This window comes from Lactuca sativa, chromosome 6, assembly GCF_002870075.4.
Source record: "Lactuca sativa cultivar Salinas chromosome 6, Lsat_Salinas_v11, whole genome shotgun sequence".
Lineage (NCBI taxonomy): Eukaryota > Viridiplantae > Streptophyta > Magnoliopsida > Asterales > Asteraceae > Lactuca > Lactuca sativa.
In genome coordinates this window covers 34496035-34523340 of record NC_056628.2, presented here as the reverse complement: position 1 = coordinate 34523340, position 27306 = coordinate 34496035, and the positions used below count along the sequence as shown (strand labels likewise).

The 27306-nt window shown below is 36.5% G+C and overlaps 4 protein-coding genes across 4 annotated transcripts; 2 read left to right on the top strand and 2 right to left on the bottom strand.

The window, feature by feature from the left end:
- Positions 1-3756: 3756 nt before the first annotated feature.
- LOC111903826 (uncharacterized) lies at positions 3757-6080 on the top strand. Its single transcript, XM_023899570.3, has 5 exons — positions 3757-3926; positions 4692-5006; positions 5165-5366; positions 5466-5694; positions 5775-6080. Exons 1-5 carry the CDS (start codon positions 3843-3845, stop codon positions 5992-5994), a joined length of 1050 nt encoding a protein of 349 aa, XP_023755338.1. The 5' UTR covers positions 3757-3842; the 3' UTR covers positions 5995-6080.
- A 597-nt stretch (positions 6081-6677) lies between these two features.
- On the top strand, positions 6678-7793 carry LOC111903827 (adenylate kinase isoenzyme 6 homolog). The gene is made up of 3 exons (XM_023899571.3): positions 6678-6937; positions 7205-7350; positions 7445-7793. Exons 1-3 carry the CDS (start codon positions 6755-6757, stop codon positions 7629-7631), a joined length of 516 nt encoding a protein of 171 aa, XP_023755339.1. The 5' UTR covers positions 6678-6754; the 3' UTR covers positions 7632-7793.
- A 1187-nt stretch (positions 7794-8980) lies between these two features.
- LOC111903829 (tRNA ligase 1) lies at positions 8981-15220 on the bottom strand. The gene is made up of 23 exons (XM_023899572.3): positions 14940-15220; positions 14190-14705; positions 14053-14103; positions 13873-13955; positions 13641-13740; positions 13288-13490; positions 13089-13195; positions 12803-12928; positions 12652-12716; positions 12416-12580; positions 11969-12337; positions 11811-11890; positions 11667-11732; positions 11194-11585; positions 11034-11131; positions 10901-10961; positions 10753-10829; positions 10610-10681; positions 10431-10507; positions 10278-10358; positions 10092-10194; positions 9844-10002; positions 8981-9565 (listed from the first exon to the last, which is right to left on the bottom strand). The coding sequence occupies exons 1-23, from the start codon at positions 15096-15098 to the stop codon at positions 9173-9175; spliced, it is 3603 nt and encodes a 1200-aa protein (XP_023755340.1). The 5' UTR covers positions 15099-15220; the 3' UTR covers positions 8981-9172.
- A 1189-nt stretch (positions 15221-16409) lies between these two features.
- Positions 16410-19332, bottom strand: LOC111903830 (uncharacterized). The gene is made up of 6 exons (XM_023899574.3): positions 18850-19332; positions 17929-18120; positions 17611-17850; positions 17326-17543; positions 16991-17245; positions 16410-16906 (listed from the first exon to the last, which is right to left on the bottom strand). The coding sequence occupies exons 1-6, from the start codon at positions 19193-19195 to the stop codon at positions 16619-16621; spliced, it is 1539 nt and encodes a 512-aa protein (XP_023755342.1). The 5' UTR covers positions 19196-19332; the 3' UTR covers positions 16410-16618.
- Positions 19333-27306: the final 7974 nt, after the last annotated feature.

The window sequence follows — 27306 nt, the reverse complement described above, 5'->3', positions numbered from 1 at the left end:
AGTGTATTGCCGACGAGTCAGCAGTGGTGCCATTAGAAGATATTCAGGTGGATGCGAGCCTGAATTATGCTGAAAGACCGGTGGCGATCAGGGATCGGAAGATCAAGGTTTTGAGGAACAAGGAAGTGTCATTGGTGCAGGTCCAGTGGAAACATCGGAAAGGGCCAGAGTTGACTTGGGAACCGGAGCGTGAGATGCCGGAGCAGCATCCGGAGTTGTTTGTAGAATGAGACTTCGAGGGCGAAGTCTGATTCTAGTGGGGGAGAATTGTAACACCCGGATTCCCAGGTATGATATTTTTTCCTTTATTTTTGGGTTTTGTGGGGGAACTCGGCGAGTTGGCGTCTAGACTCACCGAGTATGGTCGCAGATTCGTATACGAGTTCACAGCTGGACTCGATGAGTTCATGAGTGGACTCGGCGAGTCCACGCTGTTTAATGAAACCCTAATTTCCAGTGTTTGAGACCTATTTAAAGGGACTTATGGCCGTCATTTGCGGCCACCAACCCCCAGAGAGAAACCCTAAAGAGATCTAGAGCGTTTGTGAGGAAGGAGAGGCAAATCTTGAACTTTTGTGGGTGTTTTTGCAAGAAGGAAGCGTTCAAGGCAAGAGGAGGCTGAAGGAGGTGCAATTTTGGTGGTTCTTGAGCTCTTAGAGACTGTATTGAGGTATTATTCTCAGACCTTCTTCAGTTTTGGTGTTGATCCTTTGTGTTAGGATTTTCTAACCCTTTTAGAGATGGTTTAAGTAGAGCATTTGGTCCCTTCTCGAGTTTGTGTTCTGGATCTGGACCCAAAGAGGTCTAGAGGCCTTAACCCTTGGAGCTTTATGAGTCCTTTTAGGAGCCCTGGGCTAGGAATGCCATTTTTGGGGCTAAATCACCATTTTGGACCATTTAGATGTTATATGAGTGCCAAGGTACGAACTTTACGTGATTATCATGCTTGGGGAGGCCAGATCTATGATTGTATGGAACAGATCTGACCTCAGAAGTTGTTTTGAGTTTGTGCATGGCAAGAACTCACCGATTCCGAAGAACAGACTCGGCGAGTAGTATGAAGGTTGCCCGTTAATCACTTTGTGAGTGGACTTGCCGAGTTGGGGAATAACTCGGTGAGTCAGGGAGAGTCAGGGGGACTGAGTTCAAGTTGGAACTCGCCGAGTTGTTCTTGAGACTCGACGAGTTGAGTCGGGGTGGCCCCGCGATTCATGTCAGGTGGAACTCGTCGAGTCAGGGGAAGTACTTGACGTGCCAAGAGAGGGTCTAAGAGAGTCAGTGGACACGTGTAGACTCGCCGAGTCGCCCTAGTGCACTCGCCGAGTCGGGTCAAAGTTTGACCGTTGACCTTGTTGACTTTTAGGGTTGAGTGCAGTTGTACTTATGAGAGTATTACTTTATGTGATTAGGCGGAGGCTAGATCACACTTCTTTCGAGTCAGATATTTACCGAGACATCGAGGTGAGTCTTCTCACTATACGTTACCTAGAGTGGTACTATGCGATGACCATAGGGTCTTATGTGTTATGTATGAGATTATGTGCTATGTGATATTTGTATGTTGTATGATGATATAGACCGGACCGGAATGTCCAACGAGCTATGACCGAACCAAAGGGTCCAACGAGCTACGGGACTGGAGGGTCCCGCTGAGACACATCGACCGGAGGGTCGTATTATAGCCTCGAGTGGCGTATGTGCTATATGTGGTATTTTGGGGAACTCACTAAGCATTTATGCTTACAGTTGTTGTGTTATGTGTTTCAGGTACTAGTGATGAGCGCGGGAAGGCGCCGACATGATTCGTACACACACTTGTGGAGTTTATGTTCGAGATTCTTGGAAGATGTTTTGTAATGATAACATTGATACAATTTGTAAGACACTATGTTATGAGTAAATGAATGTTTTAAAAATGAAAATTTGTTTTTGAAAAATTACGTCGTTACAGAACCGGTGTTGACCGTTATTGACCAAAGACCAATTAAATTGGTCGTCTAGCTTTAATCGTAATCGGTTCAAGACCGTCGAGTGATTAATGACCGATTAATCGGCCGCCAAGGTCGATTTATGCAACACTGATTTTAACTAATGATTATAAACTTACATCATACAAAACATATATCCTTGTAAATTAATAAATTTTTGCAAAATCATTGATTAATCATTACACTTTTTTTTGGAAACGGCAAATGAATTAACGGAAGCCTACACACAATATTTCAACGTTCACCCCGAGTTCGAGCTCTACATAAGCGGGCAAACGCAACCCCCATATGGATCTCCAAAGAAAAATTCCCCACATACAACACTGAAAGAGGTATCCCCTAAGGTTTGAAACCAGGACCTCGGCCACACATGGATACAAAACTCCACACATCAATCCGGCTAGGTTGGACGTCATTTGCTCATTACGTTTTTGAATTATCAACAATGTGCCTTTTTTCTATCAAGTGTGGCGTCTAAGAGTTATAACATATTATAGTATTTATAATATTTGAGTGTCTAATAAATATTTTTTGGTAACAGATGCAATGTTTTAAAAACTGGTTTGAACCGGTTGGACCGAGAACCAAAGGAGGAACGATTCAACTTTCACCGATTTTATATCTATTTCTAAACCGAAAACCAGAGAAGGAGCCAATTTTTACAAAAACTCGATTGAACCGGTTAAATTAAATAAAAATACATAGAAATGAATCATTTTACATAACAAACTTTGGTATTTTTTTTCATATTCGTTTAGATTTCTTTGAATAAAACACATGGTAATTATTATTAAGCATTTTAATGTGTTTGTATTTATTTAAAACTATATTTTGTTTCCGCATTATACTTTATTTTATTTTTGATGTATGTGGATTGATGTAAAACTTATGGTTATGTGTTTTTTTAATGTATCTGATATTGCTCTTCCTCTTTGTAGTTGAAAGTTCAAGTCTCGTTATGGACATCACTGAAATTAGGTCTTAGTTTATTAGTAGTTTAGATTTGCCGGTTAAAAAAAATGGATTGATCTACAACTTGTATTTATATGTATGTTTTATATTTAAACCCGTGGGTGTCTATGAGTGTGTAGTGAAATATGAAAATTATAGAATCAGTTGAACCGACGGTCGAACCAGTTTAACTGGTTGAACCGGAAACCAGTCACCATACCAATTCAACTAAAAAACCGATTTTTAAAACATTGAATAGATGTGAACACAAATTACAGTTTTTTAAAATGGAAGACATTTCTCAAATTAGTGTAAGAAAATCTCTTATTCCAAAAGATCCACATAAAATATATATATTTTTTTTTTAAAAATCTCTTAAACCATACTAGTCGACATAAAAACAAAATCTTTTAAATCATACATGTCGACATAAAAAAACAAAATCATTTAAGCCATAGTAGATAATCAAAAGCCTTTCAAATAGCATAAATTGACTATCCAAAAATAATCAATAACCAACAGATGATCAAATAATAAAAAAGCATACATTTAAAACGATTCCTCATACCCTTTGAAAGAGTTAATCTTTTAGTTTAAATAATAAAATGGTTTTCAATACAAAACAAAACACATCAAATAAAATATTACTAAATTATATTTTATATTTATAATTATATACTTTATACTTTTTGTAATTTATATACATATTAATTTAACTTTGTTGTAGGAAAATAAAAATAAAAATGAAAATGAAAATGAAGGTCACATTATTCACAAATAATTCATGCTTGGCACGCGTTGTTACAGCGTGTAAAACACCTTGCAGAGCAGACTACTCCTCTTCTCGCTCTTGGGTTCATTTACGGAACCAAAACTGAAAAATTAGGTCAAGCAAAACGGAAAATGAAGAAAGCCGGAGCCGAGAAGAAGAGGGCCCGGCGATCCTCCGCTGCCAGCCGAGATCCAGCCACCGATACTCCTCCTAGGGTAACTTACCCCTACTTTTTCCTTTTTTCTGATCCTACACCCACGCTATAATTCGATTCACATCGTTCTTTTGTCATTTCTGTTTATCCGCTTTCGCTGGATCTGTGTGAGAAAACTCTATGCTGGTTCTTCAGCATTATGTGTTTTTGATGAGACGCATTACGTTGCGATCATGATTTTGAACTTTGTATAGTATGTGTAGCTGTGCAGGTGTAATTCCTCGTAATTGCTACATTATAATTCTTTCGTTTTGCGAAGAATCTCGTGTCAGATTGTTAAAAAAATTGCTTCTTATGTGGAACTACGGGGACTTAAAACGGTTGTTTTGCTCAGGGGTTTAATTACTGTCTATTGCATATGAACCAAATCCCCAACATGTCACTTCCTTTGGGTTTTCACTTATGAGTTGTTGATTGCATCATAGCTATTGTGAATTCAATTGTTCCAGTTTTTCTCAACATAATATTGCATCAGAAAATGCTTTCTCATAACAATTGAGGTAAAAGGATGATGCAGAAGGAAGAAATTTCTTCTAGTTGCTTTGATCTTTAGACTTGATGATCCCATCACTATCCATAAACTTGGTAGAGATAGAAATCAATTTGGAATCTTTTTCTAGCTTTTTCTAAGGAGAACATGGTATCATTTCTGTTTCAAATTCTTATCTTTGATCCAACACTAAAGTCTGAACCAAAGTGGTTTATGGAGTAATATAATAGTATAGAAACTGATGAGATATATGTATATATGTTGGCATGAATCCAGAAACAAGCGAACAAGAAAGATGTTTTCCAATTATTTGCTGAGAAAGTGAGAGATCATAAAGACTTGGTTTCTCGGTGGGCGGTGTTACAGGAAACCCGTGTTGAGTACTTTAGGGGAAAAGATTTTGTTACCTTTTTGAGAAATCATCCAGAGCTGAAAGACATCTTAGAATCAGATAGGCATCTAGAAGTAGAAGATATTGTCAATGTCCTTCTCAGCAAGAATCTTTTAGTCCGTTGTGATCGTGTCGTCAAAACAGTACGCCCTGGCAAGAGAAAACTCTCAACTTGGCCAGCTCATCTAGAGATATATCCCGTAAGTTCTGTTCTTCTTAATTCTTATATATATATATATATATATATATATATATATATATATATATATATATATATATATATATATATATATATATATCACAATCACATGCTTTGGTTAAAAATTTTGATTGGGTTTGAGTTTTGTTGAGTATACAGGATCAGGAGTTTTCGGATAATGATGCGTTTTTTGCATGGACGTTTGTAAACAAGCGACCTTTATGGCAAACACTTTTGTCATTAAGTTGGCCTGTTTTGACTCTTGCAATCTGCTTATTCCCTGTGTATCCCCACCAGGCAAAGCTGCTTATACTCTACTCTTGTGCTGGGGTACTCCTCCTTATACTTTGCCTTCTTTTGGGTAAGCCTATTCTTTATTTTAGAAACTTTTACTTTTAATGCATCTCTCTTGTATAATTTATCATGTGAAAAATATTTTCATGAATTGAATTGAATGTAGTTCGGGGGTTGATATTTGGGGCATCATGGATTTTACTGGGGAGGAGGATCTGGATATTTCCAAACATCCTGGCTGAAGAAGCAACACTGCGTGAACTTTTCCGTTTTTGGCCTAAAAAAGATGAAGAAGAAAAGCCAAAACTTACAGCAAGATTCTTCTTTGCAATTGTTGCTGTGTTAGCCATTCTGCTTTTGAGGCATCATGCACCTGATGAGGCTGCTAGGGCTAGGTTTTATTTATTCTACTCATCCGTCTTTTATCAATTTTCATTTCTCCAATTACACTTTATTTATTTTATTTTTTTAACAGGTATCAGAGGCGGGTTTCTAATATTATTGATGATGTCCTTGAGTGGGACCCACGGCTGGCTTTGTCTGGGATGATGGATAGTATGCAGTCGGAGGAGGTTAATGGTACTGAAACCAATGGGAATGGGAATTTTACAGATGGTGAAAGGGTGGATGATGTTAATCAAAGTACAGATGAGAAAGATCATCTCTTTGATGATGATGATAAAGATAATATATAGGAGAAATGTAAACATTCAATAGAAGAAGATTACAAGTTTTTGAAAAAGGAATACTATTATTATTATTATTATTATTATTATTATTATTATTATTATGTATTTTCTCTTTTTATATTGGCTTTGAGTGTAGAATTTGTGATTCAAGTTTGAGAATAAATCAAAATGGTTACTTACTTACAACAAAAATTAACCCCACTTTCACTTTGCCTTGAGGCTTTTGCATGCAAACTCTACTTTTCTCATTATCAAACTAATCGCAAGTATAGGCTGATTATTGATATGGGTCAGGTTTGGGTTGGCTGATTACTTGATTTGCAGATATTTTTGTTTATTTTTTGAATTTTAAAAACCTAATGTGTTAAATCCAGTTACAAAACTACAAATGTTGCCACCATAATAATGTATATTACCCTTTTTTTAAATAAACAAGGATTGTGTTTTTTTTAAACAAAGTAACCACGTCAATCTATTTATGTATATCTTAGTAATTATTTGACACCTCAATTTGAGATTGCAATCAAAATGGAATGTCAAATTTTTTTTATCTATTCCAAAAAGAAATGCGGATGGTGTATAATTGTCTACAACATTGTTTGTGAAAATATGAGGAGCTATCTGAACCTTACCCATAAACAAGGGGTCTAAGTGAAAGTTTTTTGTTCTTTCACTAGCAAAACCAAAAAGAAGAACGCCACGCCGCCCACAAACATCGTCTCTGAAATTGTGTTAAACCTTAAAACTTAAAACACAGCCGGCGGCGATGAGGAGTAAGCCAAACATACTAGTCACCGGTACACCGGGGACAGGGAAGACTACGACGTCGGCGGCGCTGGCCGAGGCAACTAGTCTACGCCATATCAACATCGGCGACCTTGTTAAGGATAAGAAGTTGCACGATGGTTGGGACGATCAACTCGAATGCTACATCGTCAATGAAGATCTCGTAATACCTTTATTCTCTATCATAACGATCTATTTACCAATTTCACACATAAGAGCTAATTCCGTTTGCTACTAATGATTTGCTTTCACGATTTGATAAAATTGCGATTGTAATCGTGCTATGTATGAGATTTTAAGGAGTTGTTATCAAAGTTGTATCACGATGATTGGGTAAAAATCATCAGTTTCTGTGAATGAATTTGCAAAGAGTAATTGGTTTAGAGATTGAAGGTTTAGTTTATGTACCTGATAAGTAAACTGTCTGCAGGTTTGTGATGAACTTGAGGAGATAATGGAAGGTGGAGGGAACATCGTTGACCACCATGGTTGTGACTTCTTTCCTGAACGGTGGTTTGACCGTGTGGTGGTGCTCCAAACGGAAAACTCAATTCTTTACGATCGTTTGACCAAAAGGTGTGTTTTGCTCCTCTTTCTTCATTTTTTTCTTCTAAAGTTATGGTTTTTGATTGTTACAACATCATGATGAATTTGTGGGGGGATTATGTAGGGGTTATAGTGGTGCAAAACTTACAAACAACATTGAATGTGAAATCTTTCAAGTTTTGTTGGAGGAAGCTAAAGATAGTTACAAAGAGGAGATTGTTGTGGCAATGAAAAGTGATTCAGTTGATGACATGAACAGTAATGTAGCCACCATAACCGAGTGGGTTAGAACCTGGAGCTCCACGAATTGACCCGAATGGTGTAAAATTTTCTTATGTAAGAAAAAAGTATCTCATGTTCCATGGATTTTAATGACTTATGATTCCCGAAAGATGGTTTTACATGGTGTAATGGTTATTGTTCCTCTTTAGGTCAAAAAGAATAGAAGAGGCTTGGAAATCTATTTAAATCAATATCTCACAGTGCAATTTACAAAACGACATTTTTCTAGCTTTCTAAGACAAAATTATGTGGAAAATACGATTTGATTTGGATTTGGATTAAGCACCTAACTAAAATATGTTTGGTTTAAAATGAATAATTACATAAAATGTATTAAATTAATTAAACTTCATGCGAGATAGGTTGACAAATGCTAGACATCTTATGGGGAAAAAGAGAAAAACGGGGATTTCCATATGGTGTTTATCGACTTGGAAAATATGTATGATAGTGTACAATGAGAGACGATTTCGAAGACCCTGGAAGTTAGAAAGTTATGTTAGGGTATATAAGTTCAACTTGTTTCCTTGTTAGCTACCTTTTCAGTTCTATAAATCAAGTTTTATCACTAAATCACAACCCTAATCATAGACCTATGTTTCTTATACATTGATCAATGCAATGTTGTCCTTAATTTTCGAATGTATAAAAAAACATGGGAAGTAGATTTGTTTGAGGAAATTCCAAGTATCCTCGACAAATAACTATACATTAATGGAGATGCTCGCACGTTGCGACGTGTTTATTAATCTTATATTTTCGACACCATTTATGTAACGTTCTCTTACCAAATGACAATTTATCTAATCTCATAATTACATCAGGACCATTAATGTAATTTTGTCTTAGATAGAGATCATTTATGTAATTATTTTTATTACACATGAACTATTTCTGTAATTTTGCTGTTACATAGGGGCCATTTCTGTAATTTTATCATATAAAAGGACCATTACATAATTTTTTCAAAAAACATAGGGGCCATTTCTGTAATTTTATCATATATAAGGACCATTACCGTAATTTTTTCAAACAACATAATGATCATAAAATAATTTTGCAAAGACCATTTCCGTAATTTTCTCAAACATGGGGACAATTAGATAAAACATAATTTTTATACAGAAGCCATATCTACAATTTTCTCAAACATAGGACCATAAGATAATTTAACACGGGACCATTAATTTTCTCACAAATATGGAACATCAGATAAACTTGCCAGGACCATTTCTGTAAGTTTGTCAAACATATAGACCAATAGACAACAACATATGATTTTACACAATGACCATTTCTATAATTTTGCCATATACAAACATGACTTCTTAAAACATGATTTTACACAATGACGTATGTTATATTTGATAACTGATAATTGGTGATGGAAAACTAAATCATTAAAACCTTGATAAAATAAACTAGTCACTAGCGTTACATTACATTATTCGATCACGTGTCTATTTGTATAATCTGTTATGGTAAAAACCATCTACATAAACCCTAAACAACTCAACTTTCATCTCTCAAACCACCGAACAAAATTGTGAATTTGAAGAAAAACCTCAAATCAATGGAATTGCAAAACCCCAATGATACTAAAAGGTGGGTTGATCTCAACACGAGTAGCTTTTCCCTCCAAAAACAACTGAGGCAAATTATTGGCTTCTTTGGGCTGAATGCCTTCAGCTGTCCATAAAGTCAAATGAGGCCACTCGTTTTTACAGTTAATCTTTTGACCATCAATTGACCCAGGGTTGACTTCCAATGCTGCTAATTTATCTGAAAAGAAAACCGCATTCACATCCACAGGGACCTTTTGGTTCACAAACTGACCATAGTTTGCAACCGCGGTTACACCGTGGCTTCTTTTGTGGGCCAGGGTTATGTGTGCCTTCTTTAGCTTCTCTTCCATGTCCTTCTTCTCCAAAAATGCTTTCACTTTTGGCTCCTTCTCACCTATCTGTTGTTATTCACATAATAAATAAGTTACACAATTATACTATATACCAAAAAGCAACATCAAACCCTCCTCTCAACTTTCAGAAATGACATTTTCCACCACCCCTCTATTTTTTAAAAAATATCATTTTCACCCCCATAACTCTCTACTGACACTTTCCACCCCTATACTTTGTAAAATATGACTTCGACCCATTTAGATTTGAACTTCCTAAAATGTCAGTTTCACCCCCTCCATTTTCTAAAGTTATGTGTTTAACCCTTGTTGTACTTACTCACATTTGAAAGGAGGTTATGAACGTCTGCAACAGGAACATCAATGGCAGCAAAAACTATGGTTCCAAATTTCCTTTTTTCGCTTGTTGGTGTTTCGTATTCTCCTTTTGTGATTTTTTTCAGCTCTTCTTTCACATGATTAACAGCAAATTCAAATGGAACCTGTAAAATAGAACTTCTTTTGATTTATTTCCATGTATACAAAAATGATGAGAGTAATTTGGTCTTTTAATAATAAAAAAAGATGTTACCTGAATAGATGTCAAATACTCAGCATTTTGAAATAAAACCTCACGAAGTTGCTTTTCCCATGTAACCCACTCCCTTATGTATGTTCCTTTAGTCGACTCTAATCTACAAATTAAAAAACAATAATAATAATAATAATAAAGTTACACCAATTAAGAATTAAAGTATTTGAGAGGAAAAGAACCAACCTCCCGTGCCTATTAGTATGCAGCCTGTATAGATTAATTCCCTCTTCCAATATTGTCTTCACTGAATCAGGTAGTGGGGCCCTTTACACGCCAAAAATATAAAAATATAAAATATAAGTCACCTAAACATTAGAAAATTAGTATTTACATTACCTTTCAGATTTCAAGAGAGGCATCTTTACAAGGGATCCAAAACGCTCTATAAGTTCACTTTCAAATTCTCTACGACTCTGGAATATGTGAAAAATAATATGATTAAAAAATAACTGTTTTTTTTTTGGTGAGAAAATAAAGCATAATATGGCTTTTTTGAGGTGTTACTGTTGTTATACCTTTCCATCATATAGGTGATAGAACATTAGCAACACGAATCCAGCATTTGGAGACGATTTATCAAGATTTCCCTATTAATTAAAAATATAAAATCATAAAAATCAAGAATTTAGACACCAAAGATATAAGAGAAGAAACTTACAGGGTGATTGACTCGGTTGACTACACGATATATGAAAACTGCTAATGCATCAAGAGAAAATGGATTTGATTCACTTCCTACAAAAAATTTAAGTAACAATCAATCAAATTTATATCCATTTATATATAATAAATAATAAAATAAGAACCTTCAGAATCTGGAATAATTGGTACAGCAGATGCTTTAGTGGTACGACACATGTTCTCAATCTGGAAAAAATGACAACCAAGTATAACTCCAAGGGCTTATTTGTAAATCTTGGAAAGAAGAGAAAAAGTTACCTGCCTCCATACTTCTTCATTAGGGGCATTTTTGTCAGCAAGGAGAATAGAATAAGGTTTCTTTCGTCTCTCATCCGCAACTCTTTGCCAATATTTCCCTATTGAGATTTTTATATAAATATTTCATTATAATAATATTATTATAATACTATTATTATACCTTTTATAAGGTCACCCATGAGACTATGAATAGGTCGATCATCTTCAAGACTTTCTGAGCCACTTAAAATTTCCTTACAGAGTGCAGATTTAGCACAACCAGGTATTCCAGGAAAGAATATTATAAGACCTTCCTTTTTATGTACAGCATCTGGTTTTGGACTAGAAGCTTCTAGAACCTTCTCACTCTCCAAATCACCTTCTTCTGCATCTCTACCTCCATCAACAATGGCCAAAAAACCTTCAGTTCTTACTAAATCTCCAGCACACCCTATCAAAGCTTGATTTTCTTCACTCCTTTTTGCATATTGTTCAAGAAAAGGCTCAGCTTCACTCAAGTAGATTGATGATGACAGCTGTTTGTTCCCGTATTTCCTTCTTATGTACACTGCCCTGAAAGTGTATATAATTTATAATTTCTTTTCTTATAAAAAAAGAAATTTTAAAAATTCTAAATCCTTCTTCCTTCATTACCATTCATCCAACATCTTACTGAGTTGTCTCTGCTTTCCTGGTGATGTATTCCATATCTTCATTTGCCTACATCATGCAATTTGGTCTGATTATGACAAAATGATATCAAAAAATGACATAAATGCCCTTGTGTGTGAAGGTTACCTGAGGTAGTAGGTTTTATAGGCAGCTGGACCTTCTTTGAAAAGAATCGACAGCCCGTTGCGAATCAAGAAAGTTCGCAGCTGTTTCATAACAGAATTATGTCAGAAGGGTATAAAAGTAATTTCAACCACATGACTAGGGGATAATATATATAATACCTTATATGTAAGAAATTTCAGCTTGATCATTAGATTTGCATCTTCATCTGCTAAACTGTTTTTTGTAGACGTTTCATTGCCATCTTTGTAATTTTTTCCAATGTCAGGGGTATTTTTGGAAATCTCTGCGGATTTCTCTTTACTTGCCTTGAACAGATTAATTTCAACAAAAAAACCTCGATATAGTGGCCATAAATCTGGCTTGAATCTCATCTCTTTTTGGTATCTCCTGAAGGTTGAATCACTATGCACATGGATCACCATTTTATAATGAAGATTATCACTAGACATTGAATTAATTTTGTGGAAATTATAGTAACACTTGAAAGCAGCAGGAAAACGTTTTTCTTTCATCAATCTGACCATTTCCTGAAAAAAAAAATCATGTAATTAAAAAACTGTTTGTGTGTTATTTATACTGAAACTTGATAAAAGAGTTTGGATTACCTTTAATTTAAAGGTAGTATGATCAGAAGGATTTGTTTGTAGAAATTTGGAAACAACTGATTTATCAGCATTTCTTGGAGGTATATCAGCAGCTTCAAATCCAAACCAATCCACATAATTTGGACAAAATGATTTCCCAACATTTTCAAGAAGTGCCTTTATTTGCTGCATTGTATATCAAGATTATTAAAAGTCTCTACAAAGTATTAAAAAGAGATTAAAAGATTAAAGATTACTTGTTTCTCATCAGATCTATTTGCAGCACATATTTCCCGTAGACCTGGTCCCAAATCTTGATCAACTGCCACATAAGCAAAAGAAAAATAAATGATAATGTATGGAAAACAAAATATATATACATGAAATTAGGTGAAAAGGGTAGCAAACCTTCCTCTATGGGTGAAGGGTAATCTTGTAAAACAAGCTCCATTTGTTTTGTGCTTTCATGGCTTACAATACGTGCAACAAGACCCTCCAAAATCTCACCCTGCACCTTTATGTGGTCTATTGATCCTGTAATCATTCAACATTGTTTGTATATGTTTTAGGATTCTATATTGTATATAGTCATACTTATTGTCTAGATACATTAGTGTTTCCATCTATCTATCCATGTTCTTTTCTTAATTCAGCAGTTAATTTATGTGGTTGATGGAAATAAATGGTTGCACACCTGGCACAGAGATATCTGCCACCTCATCAAGAGCTTTACATACAGATGTAGCTGTGCCTTCCTCACATAGAGCATCGTAAGAAGCAAAAAATGATGTTACAGAGTGCCTTGAAGAAACAAATAAACATGTTTCAGTTATTGATTTTTATTAAGATCCACCAATTTAATATGAAATGGAGGGAGTATTTGAGAAGATTACCTTGTGGAAAACAACCAAATATGATTTGTAGGTAAACGCCATTTTCTGCAAAATGCAATAATCTCTGGAGTGGAGTAGAACTTTGGCTTCCCATTGCCCAATTCAGTGACAGCTGTCACAACAACATAATCTTCACGAGGTCTCTGTCCATGGTCTCCTAGAACAGCAGTCACTAACTCCATTGATATGCTCATGTGTTCTCGCTAAGGGTATAATGGGAAGACATTAGGGATATGAAGGAATAACAAGAGTTATCTTTAATTTACCTCATATTCAAGAAGAAACTAAACAAACAATTTTCGTAGTATCTATTATATCAATGATTATCATCAGAATGTTAACATCATAATTACCTCAAGGAATTCATTGAATTCTGCTTGCTTTTTGCTGGCTTCTGTCCCCCATGCCTTGCGAAATATTCTTCCAAGAACAAAAACTCCAACTGCAGTATAACTACATGACATACAAAAAGTTTAATAAGAGAAAACCAAAATGGCCAATTTAAGCAAAGAGTTTGATAACTGGATTGAAGATGCATTTAGTAGAAAAACAAGAAAGAAAGAAAGAAAGGGGCTCTCAACATACACATTCCCAAAGCTGTTCTTTGCATACGCTCCACCCTCATGGCCAGCATACATAAAAAGAGATCCAGAGTGTTTGAGTGAAACCTAATAACACCATGGAAGTCAATCAGAAGATACCAATGAGCATTATCAACCATAAAAGTATGATAAAGGAGCATCAGAGATTACAGGGACAGCATACCTCCACTGTAGCTAGGCCTTTTGAGACCATTTCAATCATCCTTATCCTAACCTGGAATCAAAGAAATACAAATAGGTAATGTTTATAGACCCCCAAACATCATAACTACAATGAAATGAACAAGGGAATTTCTTTACCTCTTGATCAGACTTCTCATTTTCAAATTTGGGATAGAATGTTGCTCTGATTTTGGCACTGGAGTAAGTCGAGTTATCTACATTAAAATTCTCCAACAAATCTTTTTTAAACAAACGGCTCAAAGCAGCAGTTTGAGCTGCAGCTTCCTGTCTGGTAGTTTCTTTTGCGGCATCACCAGAAACTGTCCCATAAGACTTTGGTTGGTAGACATATTTTTTACCATGTAAAGAGTTGGCATTTATTACTGGAGAACATCCAACTGAAACATGGGACGACTGTCCATTGCTTTGACCATGAGGAGGTGCTACTGCTACATCATCCACGGTGATACTCCCAAACTGTGGCACAGGAACAGAGGATCGTGCACTGTTTTCAGCAATAGCAAGCCTATTAACTCCATTTGTGATAGCCTCAGTAGAAGCTGCAGACTTAACTTCTGCAGCATCAAACGTTTCATCCGTTTTGCTACTGCTTGGCTTCTGAATCCACCTTTGGTCTGGTCGACCTCCTCTTTTCTGGACATAATCAAACTTAGCCAATTAGTAGTAGCGATGGAAGCCAATTTACATCACACTGTACAGACAACAGCCCGATCATCGAGTAAAAACAATACGAAACACACTTCTCATATCTGATTAATCGATTAAAGCCCAATAAATTTTATCATAAACCCTTGCCCACCCCCGAATAAAACAAAACCAATTACTATCTAAAAGTTAAGTAAACAGAGGTGTTATTGACGAAAATACCTGGTTACGCGGCATGAAATCCGAGATGTTAGAAGCGATGATAAAGCGAGGACGATGAACGAAATGGATAGAGAGAAAGCGAACGAAACTGAAACTCCTCGAAGAAGAACAGAGAGTGCGAGTAGAAGTTATTGCAGAGTGGGATACGAATACCGACATTCACGTAGAAATCGGAATAGAGGTGGCGAGTGGCGAGCTCGTTGCTCGTTTTTGGTCAACAGATGGCGGATTGAGAGGGGTTTATGAGCTTGTGTGTTCATAACCCCCGAAATCACACATTTTCTGTTTTTTTTATTGAAGTTTTTAAACCTAACTCTACTTTTTTTTTCTTCTTCTGTAAATATTTAGGACTTGAAATTAATAAATTTATGTATGATTAACATTTAGTCAAAAGTCATATGCTTTTTATAAAAGTACGTTGCAATTTAAATGATGTAATTTACTCACTTGATGATAGCCGTTATACATATGGTAAATGATCATGGCAAACTACAAAAAATAATAATAATATAAAAAGTCGTAAGGCAACATTTATTTTTCTTTTGTGGGATGGATGTGAATTTACATCTGTAATGTGGGGAGATTTTCTTTTTTAAAGATTCATTGAATCCATGCTTTAGATCATAGGATGCATGAGTTTCACGACTTACATGTAACATTTGTAATGTGAAGTCACCAATTTAACCCCCCAACATTGCACCATTTCAAATTGCTTCACTTTGGTAAGGTTTCCGACCCTAACAACTAGGGAGGCATGTTCCAAAAGGTGGGTGATAGGGTGACCGTCTATTGCTTATCTTTTAAAGATGCCCAAATTTTTTATGGACATTGTTAATGATATGTTATCTTGAGAATATCATTAATAAGTTTGCATCTCAAAAAGCTAGAAGTATATCTTTTTTTAAATATATATGTATTTTTGTAATCGAAAATGTAATATTTAAAAGTTAGTATAAATAATTTCCTTTCAATTATTGAACAATATAAAAAATTAATGACATTTATGTATTTTAAGAGTCTTTTTTCATCTTTCGCCATGAGCCCAAAATATATTTGAAACAACCCTGCAACCAGGAATGAGCAAAATTCTCCTTGAACCTAGCCGAACCGGAACCGGAGTGATTGGGAACCGAAGATGTAATTTGGTTCGGTCCTCTGTTCCTCCATATCCATAAATTTTGTTCTGGTATGGTTCGGTTTAGGAATCAAGCTCACCTCTATACCAAGTTTGATCACATACATTTTGTTGGTTTTTTAAAAATTCTTATAAATAATTAAATTATTAAAATGTGATTACAAAAACTATACATTAAAATTAGGGAATAATCTAATATGTTATGACAAAAGGATTAATTATAAATACATTTGAGCCATTGGATACATACATTGTCTGGTTGACCCGAATCTTTTTCCCCAAAAAAAGTATATATTTTCATAAACAGTTAACACACTATATTTTGGAGTTTGGGATAATATGATTAAAAAATTAAGATAAACGAACTGGAATTACAAATCTATCCTTTATTTTGTAATTTGTATATCCATCAAATTATCTTGCTTGGCTCGTGGATTTTGCTAATCTCTGTCCAGCCTACAAAGTGTTATTTTCATTTCACCAGCTATATATGAAATCACCTCTTGTTGTGTATGCATCTAAAATTTGCATATTAATCATAGAACTAAATAAAAGTAACATCTGAATAACTAACTTCAACCTCTTCTTCCATCTCTTCATTTTTTTCATCAACATCATCCTTATCCTTCACAGGAGGAATCAAATCAACTTCAACAGTCAATGGACCTTGAGGGTTCCCAAATACTGTGGTCAACATCTGTCTATGACATTCTTCACAAAAATAAAAATAGGTGAAATGACCCTCGTAAAGAAGCTTATGCACCATTGCTCCCGGTAGAATCCTATGCACATACTCGCTCATTGATGGTGGCACCACCCTATCTTCCATCCCCTGTAAACAAAAAACAGAACAGAACATGACATGACATAACAGTACAGAACAGAACAGTACAGTATAGGTTTGGTGTGTACTGACCTGCCAGATATGTATTGGGCCAAGGAAGCCGGTCAACTCTTGTTGTGGTCTTTTGTATAAAGACTTAAGCCAAAAAAATACGCCTTTCCCTTGGTGTTTTTTCTGAACATTGAGATCACTTATGCTAAAACCCCAATTTGATACTTGCAACACTGCTTCCTCTACAAATGGCTTTACATTACCCTGTCTGACTGACTCCCCTAAATCCCGCTTCCAAAACTCTTGATATTTCACTTCTTCTATAATACCCTTGTCCTGAAAAGTGCCAACTCAGCACAATTAGAATTTTTTTATCTATTGATCGAGGTTATATAATAAGATTGATTACTAATTACCCTTGTTCCAAGTGACATTGAGAGCCACTTGTCTATTCGATCAAGATTTCCTGACAAAAAGCTGCGTTTGTAGAAATACGGGAGAGCTACCGGAAACTTCCGTGCTAAAAAGTACATAAATTTCCGTTTTGTTGTCCACTTGTCCCATGTCCTACGTGTCTCAACCTTATTCATGCTTGCTTCATATGGATTCACCAATGGTGCTACCATGAAAGCACCTGTATTTTGAGTTCAAGATAATCAGATTAAAAAAAAAAGTATTTGATTTAGAAAATGGTGAAATACCTGCAATTCTATCGGGAATGTACTTGAGTGCAGCCCATGTATGTATGCTTCCACATGAGTATCCAACTACCCAAAACTTGTCTGTTATATGAACAGCATATGATAGATATAACATGTCCATTGCTGATGATTCAAGGTTCCTTTGTGGGTGAGGATCACTTTCCCCAAATCCAGGAAGATCATATGTTATCAATCGAACACCAAATTCTTGTAGTAGTGAACCCTTGATTCCAGGTATTCCTGTTGAAAGAAAGAAAATATTGAAACATGTAATGAATTCAAATTCCACAAAGTTGTCTTTTTGTATCATGTTTTTACCTGCAAGTCTTGATGAGAGGAAAGAATGAGGTGCAATGAGGGTAAATCGAGCGGAGTCAAATGAAACACCTTGTTCATGGTAAGCCAAGTGTCGCCCATCTGGTAATAGTATACGGGTTGCATTTGGAGGGTATATGTGTAATTTTTGTATAAGTTGGGTGGTTGTATCGCTTTCAGAGGTTACAATTAGAACTGCATGAAGTTGATTGTTGTCAGTCAGAAGTGTAATGGGATTCTTTTTTCATTTGCAATTTGAAGTGATCGGTTTTTAAAGATTGGAAATTGCAAAGCTTCATTAGTTTATCATCCCATCAGTTATTGACATTCCGAAACCTTTTAAGCAATTTGAAAACTGAAGTTAACATGTTCAAATGTGACATTAAAATCAAGGTCAAGTATATGAAGGGGAAGATGATCTTTCATAACGCAGTTAGTGCAAAAGCAGATTAAGCTAGAAAATAACTAACGAAAATTCATCTCTTCAACCCTATTTATATGTAGAAATGTTGATCATATGAGCTTCTTTAGTACGTCAACCATACAGAAGAAGTAATTTGCGATACTAACGATTATGATGCTCGATTATAGTGATCAATGGATAACAAGGAAAATTGAGTTTATTCTGTTGTAAATGAATATACTGAATCAAATTAGGTGATTCTTTTGGATTGCCTCTTTTTCCTAACCCAAAATAGAGAAGACAAAGAAACCAGCAGAGGAAAAAGTCAATTATTAATCATCCCTAGAAAAAAGTTCCACATCCAGATCGATTGATTTACAATTGATGAATTCTACCAGAAATGAGAGAAATAAAATCAGAAATCAGAAGACTGGATAAGATAATCGAATATAGTGTAGTTTTCCCTTCCAATTTCCGGAAAAACCCACGCAAAATCGCTTACAAAACGAAACCGATATTACCTGCAATAACGACGGCGAAAACGACGGAAACCACACTCCACGAGTGCATCGGATCGCGATCTTCAGGCAGATACTCGTTTAAAAACTTCAATTTCGTACAAGCGGCCTTGCACGGACCTCTGAAATGTCTCACAACGAACGAATCATCTCTCAATATACTCTGCCTCACTACATCCCTACATCCTTTCCCAAATTCAACACTCAATTCCGCCACTCCCTTCGCGAACTCCGTCGCGTGAAACCTCCAATCCTCCTCCCTCGATACTTTCCTAAAATTGCCTCCGAATCCGACACCGACACCGACACCGGCGGCGTACGGAGGCACCACGCCGTTGACTTCATCCATAGATCAATCGTGATCCACAGCCACTTTAATCCCGTGATGTTTTGCTCATAATTGTCTGTGTGGAATTAATAGATGTGGGACTTTGCGGTGGTTGCATGAGCGGCTGGTTTGGCTGAAAGAGGGAGTGTGAAAGGGGCCAAAGTGTGAGATTAAAGAAACTAAAAGGGGAAATTCTGTAACTATGGTTAGAAGGTTGGAATGATGAATGATTAGGATCTAGGGGAACATGAATATCAACGGCGGATATTCCGCCACGTTAGTAAAATGGGGGATAGTGGGACGGTAGCTGATGACAGCGGTGGTTGGTTTTATATGGGGCCCAAGGGTTTGCTGGAAAAAGGTAACGGCTGTTACCTGATTTTGCCGGTTTAATGACCGGACAATACTCAATACTGTATATCACCGTATAAATACAAATTAATAAATTGTTGTGATTTTGTAATATTAACAAATTGTTGTAGTTTTGTAAAAAAACTGTTACTTGTTAATCCTGATATTTAAAGTATAATATTAACATATTGTAATGTAATTTTGTAACATAATGACAACGATGTATCCAAGTATTAAAATTAGTTTGGACCAAGGAAGGATAAGCTAGGACCGTAGGTTTTCCATTTGTCGCTTTCGAATGCAAAGTTTGCTAATAAGCAAGACAAATGAGAGAGAGAGAGGATTTTGGAAGGATATTGTGAAGTTAGGTTTGAAGGGTTCTTTTAGTCTTTTACGAAAGTCATGATCTCAAATACGAGGAAATGAAGACGTAGAATTAAAGTAGTGAAATAGTATAAAAGTATGATATAATCGCAAATAGTGGTGGAACCATGAAAAAAGTCATAAGATATAATACGTATCATTTTTTAGGGTAGCATGTCGGAAAATTAACATCATGTCGAAATTTTTTCCAAAAAATTTATCTTATGCCGAAAAAATATAAGGAGTAAGTACCGGCTACCATTGGAACCTCCTTGGTTCCGCTCCTGATCTATTAATAGGATAGAATTATGGTAGTGGAATAGTATAATAGACATTAGATCTAAGAGTTTGATACACAAACATGACATTAGTTTTCTGTGTATGGGTTTTAAAAATTTATGTTGACATGAATTCTAAATTCATATTTCATGTTTTATATGTGTCAAACACGAATTTACTTGTTTAAAAACATAAGACACAAATTAAATCCGTTGACACGCGACACATATAAACAATTGGAGACATGTGATACATACATACACATATTAACATGTATATACACGAATTAAATGTATGTGTTCCTAGCTTCAATTGGTATTAGGCAATGCATATATAAACTTGTGTAAATTTATGTTTTCATGTAGCATGGTTAAAATTTTGTCTATTTGTGTCAATAATGTCTTATATGAATTAATTATGTGTCATGTTCGTATTTGATACCCAAAACATGTCTTAGAGTTTATGTCGTGTTCATGTTTCACAAATTCATGTTATATAAATTTGTGCTTGACATGTATGCACGACACAAAAAAAAAAAATGAATTGTGAGATCTAGGACACTAGCTTCATTTTTTGTGCGTTTTCCACCTAGTTTCACCGTTTTACTATTGTTCCTTTTCCCCCAAATAGCTTATAGCTTACATTGCCTCGTTTTTCTACATGTTTTACTTCTAGTATATGCTTTCATTGTTCTTATATATGTAACAATATTTACATTAGTTGCCCTTGCTATATTTATGTTTCATTTTATTGCATGTATATGTAAAATGTTTACATTTCCTTTTTAGCCACATGTTACTATTTATCTTCTATCTTTAAATAATGTTTTATATCTCATATCTTATGAGTTTATTCGGTGTGGAGGTACATACAAATAAATTTTATTCATTTATTATCTTATTTATTTATTTATTCTTTACTTTGGGCTAATATTTCATATTGATGGAGCTTATGTAGTGTGGATGCTCCTCGAACAAGACAAGTTTTGCTTATTTATTTATCTTTTCTTTTATGCTGCAAGTCACCCTCAAAAGCAACCTTCCTACTAACCGTAGATGCTACCTACTTCTTACTTCTCATTTACACCATTTTATAGGATAATGATAATGTCTGTGTTAGGGGTTATTTTGTAACATTTAAATGATTTAAAGTTGAACCATTTAGAGATGTGAATGATTCATAGGCTTAAATGAATATACGTTGTTTGGTAAGACATTTAAATGAGTTTGTTGAATGACATAAATTATCATTTTAACCTTTTTGAAAAAACAATGTTATAATATAACTTGAGCATTTGAAAATTAGAGCATCTATAATCAAAGTTGGAGCATTTGGAAGCATTCTGAAGGAGTCTTAACAGATGTCCCCCCTGGAAACAGGATGTGCCCAAAGGTTACCAAGTGCGCCTCATGTACTGCCAAATGCGTTGGGGGCATGGTATGGTGCACTTTAGAATGATGTTGGTCTGTATGTGGAATTGATGTGATGTTGGTATCATAATGTGCCCTTATGGTGTATGATGCACCCTTATAGTACATTGTGCACCCTTGGCTAGATGGTACACCCTATCTTGATGTGATGATTTGTTATGGTGTTCAAGGAGGTCCAAGGATGCATTGTTGATGAATGTACTCAATAAAGATGTGCCCCATGGAGCATGATATGCCCTCATGGAGCATAATGCCCCTATGGCACATGATGCGCCCTTGTAGCATCATTTTGCACTCCATGTCCTTAGCTGGTTCCCATGCATTGTTACTCAAGGTGGACGTCTCTAAAAGCGATTGCATGGTGTGGGGCCTTACTATTGATGTGTCTAGCCTGTTAGGATTTTAGGTATTTCCCAGTCTATAAATAGGATCCTCATAGTACTTGTGGTCTTGTTTGTAAGTTGGGTATTAGTTGTATTAGGTGTCTAAACCAATAACTATAATTGGTATATACTTGAATTGATAGTAGCACAGTCTTTTTGGGTTGCTCTCAAGACTAGCAACTAGACGGGATAATTTTGGAGAAAAAAAGTTAATTTATTATTTGATTAATAAATTAAAATAAATAATTTGCTAATATATTATGAGAATAATATAATAATTAGAAATAATAATGTTTAATTAATATTTTATCAGGAATTAATTAGAATTAATTTTGGGATTAAAAGAATTAATTAAAAGTGTAGGGACTGAATTGTAATTGTTCAATAGTTGAGCAAGAATGAATTTACAACCCTCCTTAGGCTATTGACGGTTTTTCTAGTGCCTTAGGGTTTCTAGAATAGTCTCTAATGGATAATCAGAAAAGTGGATAATTACCCAGTTTAAGATAATCTTGAATTTGGGCTTATCTAGGGTTTCCTGATTGCACTATAAATATGACTGATGCCCTATGATTTTTTGCCACTTGTTCTTGAAGAGTACCAACCAAAAATTGCAACCTCCTTCCTCCTTCTCAAACATTCTTCTATTGCTAGTGTTGGGTGTGAGCCATTAGAGGCGTGACAATTGTGAACCTTGTTCTCAAAGTCTCAACAACACTAAGGATTCAGATTGTTATTCCTATATAACAATCAAATGTATGTTTTGTAACCCTGATAGTGTATTTATTATATACTAGTGTTCTCGGGTTTCTACATTTTTGTTCTGTAACACCCATAAAAATCAAGTCAATTTAAAACTTTTTCAAACATCCAAAAGCCATTAGTTATTACAAAATGTTTTCAAATAGTTTAATGTCAAAGTATCCCAGAAACCATAAGTCCAAAACACGAGGATATGTACGATCACGCCTTCGTCTTGTCGAGATATATAAAGCACCTGAAACAATAAACTGAAACTGTAAGCACAAAACTTAGTGAGTTCCCCCAAAATACCATACACACAACAATACACATTTAACCACAAACAGCATACTATGGGTCAATCAACCATCGGGTTGGAATACCCAAGGCCCTCAAACATCGGGCTGGAATGTCAACATAATATGGGTCCAACCATCCTCGGGATGGAATACCCTAGGCCCACAACCAACAGGTTGGAATGCCCATATACTACGAGTCTAATCATCATCGGGGTGGAATACTCACGACCCACAACCATCAGGTTGGAATGCCCACATACTACAAGTCCAAGCATCCTCGGGATTGAATACTCACAGCCCACAACCATAGGGTTGGAATGCCCACATACTACGAGTCCAATCATCCTCGGGATCTAATACTCACGGCCCACAACCAACAGGTTGGAATGCTCAGGTCTATTGGCTTTTGCACAAGGCAGATAAGCCTCAACCACCAATTAGTGCACATACAACAAATAATCACATAACAGTCTATAGATAGATAAACCGATCTAACTAATCATAGCAGCATAATAACATCCTGTCTACCAGGATACTGATCTAACAGATCATAATAACATATAACATCCTATCTACCAGGATACCGATCTAACAAATCATACTATCATAACATATTAGGATAACAATCCAAAAGGGTTGGCCTTGGTGCCTTAGATCCTTGAGTATAGTGAGGAAAACTCACCTCACATTGCTGAAGTCCTGCCAATAAAACTCCAGCTGCTGGTTGACAAATTCCCAAGTTGTCAACATCAAACAACACCCAGTTAATAATTGGGTTCTAAGCCCAAGGTCCAACTCACACTCCAAAGGACCAATAGTCAACCAATTGACTAAAGCCCGACATATGGCCCAAATTTCCAAATTGGGCTCAGACCTCTACATGGTCTTTCCTTAAGGCACATCTAATTATTCTAGTCCAAACTCTTGGTATTCCCATGGCCCAATATCACATAATTATAAAGGCCCAATTATGTCCCATCTATGGCCCAATCTTCCAAATTGGGCCCAAGACTCTCACATGGGCCTTATCCTAAAACCCATACAATTATTTAGTCCATTTACTTATTCTTAGACAGTCCATCAGTAACCCAATCACCAAAGTCCAAAAGAAAGGCCCAACTCAAGGCCTAAGTGAAATTAGAGTTTTCACATGAAATGACAATTAGGGTTAAGTGTTCCTACTAAACCCATTAAGAACTTAATCCATTAAGTCTAATATTGCCTTAGATTAATTTGCACATGATTATTAATTAATATTTTAAGTTTAATAAATAATTCCCGTGCGGTCCCGATAAATCCCAAAATTAGGGGCAATGAGTTTTCATTCGAGAAAGTTTCGGACCAGGGTATGTTGCTAGAAGCGTAGGTCTTCTTGCCACCTTTCCGTGGACATAAAGTTCGTCGGGAACGGATCTAGAATGAAGGAGTTATGATACTTTGAAGATATTGGCAACTATGACCCTTATGGAGAAAATTTGACGAGAAAGGGGCATGCATGCTTTTGGGACATGCGTGGCTACGCCCAGCGTAAGCTGGGTTACGCCCTGCGTAGCGGGTATTTGGATCGCGGAGGTGTGATGCATACGCCCAACGTACGTGAAGGTACGCCCAGAGTATGCTAAAGTTCATTAGACCCTAATTTGGGTTGAGCCACTATATATAGAACATAATGGCTTCAACCCTAGCCCCCATATCAGCCTCCCTAACCTCATAAGAAACCCTAGAACGTTCCAACCTCCATTTTTAGAGATCTTGGCCTTGAAAAGCTCATCTTGGTGGTTTTTAGCTTGGAAGAGAAAGGAAGAAGATTGGGGAGGAGGAACCTTGGAAGCTAGAGCTTATAGATCTGGGACAAGTGTTTCATTTCAGACCTCTTCAATGTAAAAAGCTTTGAGCTTGATGAATAATCTCTTAGATCTCTCTTAGTACAATTTTATGGACTTTTTGGTCCCAAGAATGCATCTTTATGACTCTAGCACGTTTCTAAGTCCAGGGTTGCCACCCTTAGTATCATATGAGTCCCTTATGCAGTAGAGTTTCAACCTTTAGGGCTCATTTGTGATCATGCATTAGATCTAGCCACCTTTATGGAAGTATGATGTTATATTTCAAGTTTGGGTTCATTTGGTGGGTTGCAAGCCACCAAGTAGCCGACTTTATAGCTTAAGACATCTTAATGGACTTGGATCTGTGATTATAGCACCTGTATTGAAGTGTTAAGCACTTAATGAGGAAATGACTTAGCAGAGCACTACGCTGAGTGTACGCTGGGCGTACTGTCATCGAGCCTGTACGCTAAGCGTACATTGAATTACGCCCCGCGTAACCCTTTCTATTGGATCATGAGTTTTGGGTCGTGGTTTGGGGCATGTTTGGGTATTTGGGCCTTAGTGGGCCCTCAGAAATCATATTATATGGGCCAAAGAATATAATTTGGGCTTAGGGTGAGGCCCATTAAGGGATTGGGACCAATGTAGCAAATTGGGCCATTAGTGCTTCATTAGTGGGCTTGAGAAGCTTACCTAGTGTTGGGCCTTAGCCATGGACCAGATTTAGGTTAAGGGTAAAATGGTCAATTTACCCTTAGAATGATATTGTTTTGGGCTAAGTGTTATTATTGCATTGATAGTCCGGGGAGCTAGAGGAGAAACGGTGCGGGGATTGTCAGATAGCAATCAGAAGGATACCAACAGTGTTTCAACAGTTCAAGGTGAGTTATCCTCACTATACCAAGGATCTAAGGCACCAAGGTCGGCCCTTTGAATTGTTATTTGAGTAATTGTTGTTGTGATATGTTGGTTTGGTATTCTGCTAGAAAGGATGATTATATGCTAGTATGGTTGATTAGACTAGCATCCTGGTAGACTGTATGTGGTTATGCTTAGTGACCTGTAGCTGCTCGGACTTTCTGTGTGCTGGTAAGAGATTACCTGTGAGATGTGTGCATGTTTGAATAGTTGTAGAGGGTATTCCATCCCGGTAGGATGATAGGGCCCTAGTATGTTGTTTCAGTGGACTGTTATGTGATTCTTTGATAAATGCACATGTTTGCTAGTATGTGGGCATTCCAACCCATGTTTGTGGGCCAGGAGTATTCCATCCCGGTAGGATGATTGGACTCGTATTATGATGGCATTCCAACCCGATGGTTGTGGGCCTGGGGTATTCCATCCTGAGGAATGATTGGACCCATAGTAGTTATTGTATGTATAGGTGTGTGGGCATTCCAACCTGATGGTTGTGGGCTGAGAGTATTCCATCCCGAGGATGATTGGACTCGTAGTATGTTGGCATTCCAACCCGATAGTTGAGGGCCTGGGGTATTCCAACCTGGCGGTTGATTAGACCCATTGTATGTTGCTTATTGATGTATGTGTATGGTTATGTGTGTATGGGTGTTTTGGGGGAACTCACTAAGCTTTCGAGCTTACGGTTTCAATTTATTGTTTCAGGTACATCAGATGATCGTGGCAAGGCAAAGGCGTGATTGTACCGCTTCTCATAATTCATGATTTTTTGATTTGGTTATGGGGATACTCTGATGTTTAAAATTGTTTTGAAAATAAGTTGTATTAACTTAATGGGTTTTGAATGGTTTGAAATGTTTAAAATTGGTTGGAAATTTTTGATCGTTACAGAAACGTTGTAAGACTACGGGATAGCCGTATCATTCACCAGGTTGTTAGGCAGATGTGGAAGTGTTATAAGACTACGAGGTAATCGTAGCACTCACAGGGTTGTTAGGAAGTTGTGGAAGTGTTGTAAGACTACGGGGTAGTCGTAGCATTCACCAGGTTGTTAGGCAGTTGTGGAAGTGTTGTAAGACTGCGACGATATCATAACATTAACTGGAATGTGGTAGGTCATTGTGTGAATGGTCGGTTGGACCGTGGAAAGATCAGCGCATGTCTGGTCGAGGCAGATAGTATGGATGGAGAACCACCACTTGACTAGTACAAGGATTGTTGGATATGAGGTAATGTTGTTCGATTGTGTAGTATATGTGAGATCTGGAAGGATTGGTGAGGGCAAGGTATCAGGTTCGTTTAGAGAGGGATGACTTTGGGGTAAATGGTTGGCATCCATGTGGTGGTTAGGCTTGAGTAGCCCTTATTAGTTGGACTCTTATTCAGAGACGTGCATAGGGACCGTATGTGAGTCTGTCAGCCTCTGCGGTGGGTTAAGGACTTTATATTTCAGTTCAGTGAAAGGTCGCTCTATAATTTTAAGAGTTTGGATAGAATGTAGGTGTAAACCCTTGGATTTTGAGATAGGAGTTATATTTC

What these genes read in the sequence shown, in the direction of transcription:
- LOC111903829 (XM_023899572.3), bottom strand. Translation starts at nt 15,098, where the DNA reads ATGTCGGTATTCGTATCCCACTCTGCAATAACTTCTACTCGCACTCTC. An exon ending in AAGGCCTAGCTACAGTGGAG is followed by an intron (nt 13,956 to 14,052) that starts GTATGCTGTCCC and finishes TGGTGTTATTAG; the next exon opens with GTTTCACTCAAACACTCTGG. An exon ending in CCTCTCTTGAAATCTGAAAG is followed by an intron (nt 10,359 to 10,430) that starts GTAATGTAAATA and finishes TGGCGTGTAAAG; the next exon opens with GGCCCCACTACCTGATTCAG.
- LOC111903827 (XM_023899571.3), top strand. Translation starts at nt 6,755, where the DNA reads ATGAGGAGTAAGCCAAACATACTAGTCACCGGTACACCGGGGACAGGG. An exon ending in ACATCGTCAATGAAGATCTC is followed by an intron (nt 6,938 to 7,204) that starts GTAATACCTTTA and finishes AACTGTCTGCAG; the next exon opens with GTTTGTGATGAACTTGAGGA. An exon ending in TACGATCGTTTGACCAAAAG is followed by an intron (nt 7,351 to 7,444) that starts GTGTGTTTTGCT and finishes GGGATTATGTAG; the next exon opens with GGGTTATAGTGGTGCAAAAC.
- LOC111903830 (XM_023899574.3), bottom strand. Translation starts at nt 19,195, where the DNA reads ATGGATGAAGTCAACGGCGTGGTGCCTCCGTACGCCGCCGGTGTCGGT. An exon ending in CAATGTCACTTGGAACAAGG is followed by an intron (nt 17,246 to 17,325) that starts GTAATTAGTAAT and finishes GGCACTTTTCAG; the next exon opens with GACAAGGGTATTATAGAAGA. An exon ending in GCCCAATACATATCTGGCAG is followed by an intron (nt 16,907 to 16,990) that starts GTCAGTACACAC and finishes TTTTGTTTACAG; the next exon opens with GGGATGGAAGATAGGGTGGT.
- LOC111903826 (XM_023899570.3), top strand. Translation starts at nt 3,843, where the DNA reads ATGAAGAAAGCCGGAGCCGAGAAGAAGAGGGCCCGGCGATCCTCCGCT. An exon ending in CCACCGATACTCCTCCTAGG is followed by an intron (nt 3,927 to 4,691) that starts GTAACTTACCCC and finishes GCATGAATCCAG; the next exon opens with AAACAAGCGAACAAGAAAGA. An exon ending in GATGAGGCTGCTAGGGCTAG is followed by an intron (nt 5,695 to 5,774) that starts GTTTTATTTATT and finishes TTTTTTTAACAG; the next exon opens with GTATCAGAGGCGGGTTTCTA.